At 41.5% G+C, this 5,936-nt stretch overlaps 1 protein-coding gene across 1 annotated transcript; it reads left to right on the forward strand.

Annotated features, from left to right (window-relative positions):
- Window positions 1–3,403: 3,403 nt before the first annotated feature.
- Window positions 3,404–5,188, forward strand: CCR75_007327 (uncharacterized protein; the record flags this gene model as incomplete). Its single annotated transcript, XM_067965388.1, has 1 exon — window positions 3,404–5,188. The coding sequence occupies one exon, from the start codon at window positions 3,404–3,406 to the stop codon at window positions 5,186–5,188; it is 1,785 nt and encodes a 594-aa protein (XP_067816516.1).
- Between the last annotated feature and the right edge of the window lie 748 nt (window positions 5,189–5,936).

Consider the following 5,936-nt stretch of genomic DNA (forward strand, 5'->3'; position numbering starts at 1 on the left):
CATCACTTAATTATTTCCATCACATGCAAAAATAGATTCCCGTCGCTGCCATCTCGATCCTTATTAGCCAACCAGAAGCAATATGTAATGCGCTTCACATATTTTTTGCAGGAGCCGAAAAATATCATTATGTTGATCTACTGTCCAATATCGTACCTTTTAAAGTGGGAATAAGCGGTTCCTACCACTCAATATCAATTACAATAATCAAGATTTTCATACGATGTTCTTTTTATTCGAAAAGCGATTCATATGCGTGAAAAATCTGTCCTAGAGTAAAAGTCCATGCTTAAAAACACACGAGAATGGCTTTAATACGGAAATCGCAATGGTGCCACTAAAGGATGATGCAAAACTCGCATTTCAGTCTTCGTGCGCAGCTTTTCGTGATTCGACATTGAACATTTCTCCAATATTTTCACGGCGAAATTTTCGCCAGTAGTTTTGCGCTCAGCCAAAACCACTGTACCAAATGTACCCTTTCCAAGAACTCGATTTACGAGGAAATGCTGGATCGAAAAAGTAAGCACACGCTTCGAAGTCGAGGCCTGAAACGCTCTTTTTATCTTTGCTGCCTTCTGTTCGGCATCTGACATTTCGATTGCAGAAATGTCAACTTCTATTTGCATTTATATGCCATGTACGACCTCGTGGGCTCAGCCGAATCTCGTCGCGCGTCGTGAACGTAAATTCGCGTTGCAAAGACTTGATTTAAAGGATCCAGCAGCTTGCCTCGTTGTCAAAAAAAGCGATGCGGCGAATTTTTTAATGCGCACAAATTGCGAGAAGCCCAAGACCACATCCACGGCCATAAAATTTGGTCGAGGGCGAAACTTTGCACGGGTAGCTGACAGATACGACCATCTCGGGCGAGCAGATGGGAAAAAGCGCTATTAGATTTGCCGCGGCGTCATCGACATTCGTCTGTTCGAGAAACTACGTCAACCACATCGAGTAAAATTGCTTGATCGTCGCCAAGTTACGGGCCTTCCAATCCCCTGACGAACGAACAGTCTGCGATAGTATGCTGCTTTTGAGAAAAATAATTCCCACTCGATAGAGGGTTCCATGTGGTCCCATCAGATGTGTTACAGAAACTTTCGCTGGGTTGCTGATTGCGAGCATTCTGTACGGCATGCTGCACCATCTTGACCCATATATCGCACTTAATGCTAGAACGCGTGTTCATGGCAAAGATCTTGCTTATTGTCGTAGTTATAAGCACGCCATTCGTCACGCGGTTACGGAATTTCTCAGTGTCCAACTTAGCCCCTGTTTCTTATATCCGCCCATATTAAAGTATGCGAAGCGCAATACATAATGCTTCTGATTGGCTTATAAAAATCAAGTTGGCAACAACGGGAATTCGTTTTTGCATGGGGTGGAAATGACATTTTTCAAAAAATATTTAAATTTGTTAAACAAAGCCCATGCTTCGACAATGATAGCCAGATCAACTCCTTCCTACAAGAATGTCGTGACGAGCTGCCACGTGCGGCTGTTTCAAGTACGCGAACCCTATTCGGGCGCTTTGCGTGGAATGGCCATAGCTACGTCCCCGACTTAGTAGACACATGGTAAATTGCCATATGGCACCTTTTTTTTAAAATGTCAACAGAAATCTAGCCTACACCATGGTACGATGCCATAGACGGACGCCTAAAATTAAGGTCTAGAGCAGCATCACGAAGGTACACGACTGGGCGCTACGCTGGACAATTATACAAAGCATTTAGCTTTCATTAAGAATCACAAGCTTGGGCGGTGATTCGGTGATGGAGTGGCCATATTCCAACGACGCCAAGGCCTTCGTGATGGCATATAGGTCTGGGGTATTGCTAGACGTATAAAGCTAAGCATTGCCGCTCGTAATTAACGGACACGGGGCATTGAGTTCAACGCATGCATTCTCCTAATTGATTTAGAGGCAAGTGGCCAATAACGATAACATCATCCTTGCTGCGTCTCTTTGAGAAAGTTTACTGACTCACCTCGCAATTTGATAACAGGATTTATTAATTAGGAAACGATTTATTATTTTGCACTAAAAGGAAGTGCAAAAATGTCTCAATTATTTGAGATAATGAATTTGGAGCAAGAGCACGGGAACACGTTGAAATTCCGAATGTCATAAAAAAAGCGGCCATGGTTTCTTAATTACCGCACTCACTCCATGAAAAAGGGAAAATCTAGCACAACTAGACTGGGCAGCCTTTAGTGACGGCTAACGTCGAGTGTCTAACTTTTCGTTTCATGCCGCGTTAGGCTAAACAGTCTTGTTTACAGGGTCTTCTTGAGCTGATACTGCTTGCGATCAGATTGCGTGGATTCATCAGCCTAGGGATTGTTGTCTGGCTCTGCGCTGTGGGTTTATAACTAATCACTCTCAAAAACAGTTTGATCTGCTCAATATTTAATTACCTCAATTACCAAACGCAAACTACAAGGATTATAAAAGCCAAATTTGTACAACAAGCGTAAAACAATTCGTTTCAATCGCCAATGCAACCAATGCAAACGGCTGAATAATTCACTTTTTCATTCAACGTAAGTGTACTAGTCTGCACAAGTTGAAACCGCTTGCGATCAGATTATTGGATTCATCATCAGCCTAAGGTGGAAATTGTCAGTTTCGTGATTGTTGTCTGGTGTCATTGGTTGCTTTAGTAACTTTTTCCTAAACTAATAGCTGTGACACTGTTAAAGACCTCGTCGGATCCACCTCGTCCAAAAAATGAATTAAATCATATTGTCTTGATAAGTAGACCTTCTTCAATTCGGGTTGATTAAGTGCCTTCGACATCATGATTCAAAGTATGAGCCGAAAGATTAAGAAATAGGTAATGCAACAAAGTTCAATGTGGGACATGTTTTCTGCTCGTTTGCGTAGCATAATCTTATAAGATTTTATTAAACATATGATTTTTAGCAAACTTTTAGCTGTTAACAGCTGAAATATTAATACAAGCAAGATAGGAATAAAGAGCCGGCTGGAATTCGATGTTAGCAGCTAGTTGCTAATCGTTTGTCTTCAAATATATCCTATGGTACATCCGGAGCCTTGCAGCGAACAATAAAGATTGATTGGCGCTCCAAGCATCTAGAAAGAGCAGGCTGAAAGAAGATACTAGCAGCTGGCTGCTAAATGTTTGCCTTGTAAAATATTCTGAGGTTACCTACAGAAGCGTTGCAGCGAACAATAAACATTTATTTGGCGCTATGCACAGTAGCCAATCAATTAGATTGAAATGGCTATTACTTGACAATCAACTGAAAAACAGCAGCCAGTCAGTCGACTTGGTTCATTATTTAAAAAGCGTCACAACCCTCATTGTCTCTGATGCCTTACAAGTCCAAAGTTTCAGCTCTTCATCGGGTTTTCATTTTGCTCTATGTCTTCGCCATGCTGGCATGCTCCAAGTTTATCACAGTGTATGCCGTAGCTGCTGGTACTGTGGTCGTAAAGTCTAGGCGACACTTGGCAAAACCTCACAATCGTGTCGCTGGCAGTGCCCTTGTAAATGATGAGGAAAGGGTCTGGGAGATTCTTGCGACGCTAAAAAACATCGTGAATCCTATTTCTGAGGAATTCATCACTGATTCTTTCAAAGCAGTTAAACTCCCTACGGATATCAAGTCTCTCTTAAGGGGCAGAAGTTTCTTGGATTGGTTTACTAAACTCCAAGAGAAGATTGGAAGTCCTACACTCACCATGAAGATCGTCCTCAACCATCTACAAAGTCGTTACAGCAACGCAGAATTAGCGAAGATGCTCCATGCTGCTTCGGACGGTGGAATCGATTTCAAACTTCCGTTGTTTGAGAAATGGAAACAAACTTTCGATGCGGCTAAAATGTTTTCAGAGCTTGGCCTACACGAAGCGAAATTTGAAAACTATTTTCTTACCGACCCAGTATTTTTGATTTGGATTGAGTACGCTCGATACATCGATCCCTCTTCGTGGAAATCTGTTTTAGACGTGCTTGACGAAGAGTTCGTATTGCACTTATTTGTAGAAGAACTTTTGAAGGGACGACCCGATCCAAAGACGGATTCCGTTCAGAGGTCGCTGATTTTACAATCCCTTCTCAGAATCAATGATCCCAAGCCACTACCGTTTCTTGATTTATACGCTACGCTACAAAGTGCCGATGAAATGGTGGAAAATCCTTTCTTGCGTCACAGTGCTGTATGGTTGGTAGAGTATGCCCAGCATACCGATATGAAAAACTGGCCGCGTCAAATCGTAAACGTACTGCAACGTGAGCATCCTGTGTCTGACCTAGCTCGATGGGCTGTCGAGGCGGAGGCTCAACCCGAATTTCAGACCGTCGGTAAGGCCGTAGTTGATCATTTGATCGTGGTGTGGAAGGAAGAAGGCGTTGGAAAAGTTATAAATAGTCCAAAAAGTTTTGAAGAAGTTCAAGAAATTCTTCAACTTCGCGGTGTCGCTGTAAGCTCTGTTGTGGATAATTTAGCCACAAAGGTGCTTGTCCAATATATGTTTACCACATTTTACGTTGAAACTGCTGTGGAAGAGCTTTCCGTGAAGCTTTTATCGTGGCTGGAAGCTAAGGAATATCGACGATTGCTGGTTAACGATGGAAAGTGGCCACTCGACGCTGACATGAGACGTTGGCTCCGTCTCCTTCTCGAACGTGATGCTGATAACTACTTGACACGCGTGCTCACAGATGAGGAACTAGCACGTAATGCAGTAAGGGCAGCAAACCGGGAAAAGAAAACACTCAATCAGGAAATGGTGCCTGTTCCACAACGCACCATGGGGATACATGCACATTTGAAGAAACTGTTTCATGAGCTTGCACTTGACGTATACAATGATAATTTGTTCACTCGTCCGGATTTCGTTTATTTTTTCCAAGTGGTCGCTGTTTTGAAAGGAGATGACAGAAAATCCCTTCTTTTCATGGACAACTTGCTTGAGAGATTGTTTGGAAATAAATTCAAAAAACTTGCACATAATGCAATCACCGGTCCTACGGATTGTCCTGCCTTTGAAGCGGCATTAGATTTGGTGGTTTATCACTGGCTTCGGCGTCAGAAGTCTTCCGAAATAACCATTCTGATATCCGACATGTTGCAAGACGACAAGTTGTCAAAAAATTTTATGGCGCTCATCCAACGCGAAAAGGAATGGTTAGCCAAGTTAAATTATTATGCTTAGTATGATGCTACGAGACTATTTCCAAATTACTTTGATCGGCCCCACTACGTATTCACAGAAACGGAAGTAGCGACCGCACTTTCGTAATGCAGAGCCTAGTAGCCTATTTAGTGAGCTTACAAGCTAAGGAACTCTTGATCGCCAAGATACTTCATAATCTGCACTCTTAGTCAAATAAATAATGAACTAAATCAATCCGCATGCATTAGTTTAAATTCCCCCATGCTCCGGTGTAGCCACACAGCCCTTTCGGTAAAGCCTTACCTCCTCACGTCTATGTCATATAAAAACGTCATATAAGGCATTTTCACAGCATGTTTCACTCAGCCAAAAACCAGCAGTTATTCCTTTAAAATTGTCTTTAGATCGCCCTTTTGGCATCACATCTCCTAAATTAGATTAGGGAGTCTAAAACGCGGTGTATTGCAGTGTAACATTAACACTTCAAGCTTGCTAATTAATATATTCTCTTTAAAGTATAGAATATTTGGAGAATATTACTTTAACTAGTAATATTCGGAAAGTTGTATCACGAACAACCCAAACATTACTATGTAAACTAATATTCTCCAAATAATATTCTTTACCTTTTACATTGTAATGGGGTGTATCGTTACATGAAATTAACAATTAAAGGTTGTTAATTAATATATTATTTTAAAGGTAGATAATATTTGGAGAATATTACGTTACATGGTAATATTCTAAAAGCTTATCCATTGGTAGATATAGACCATTATATCTACTT

The sequence above is a fragment of the Bremia lactucae genome, linkage group LG14 (assembly GCF_004359215.1).
Source record: "Bremia lactucae strain SF5 linkage group LG14, whole genome shotgun sequence".
In the NCBI taxonomy this organism is placed as follows: domain Eukaryota; phylum Oomycota; class Peronosporomycetes; order Peronosporales; family Peronosporaceae; genus Bremia; species Bremia lactucae.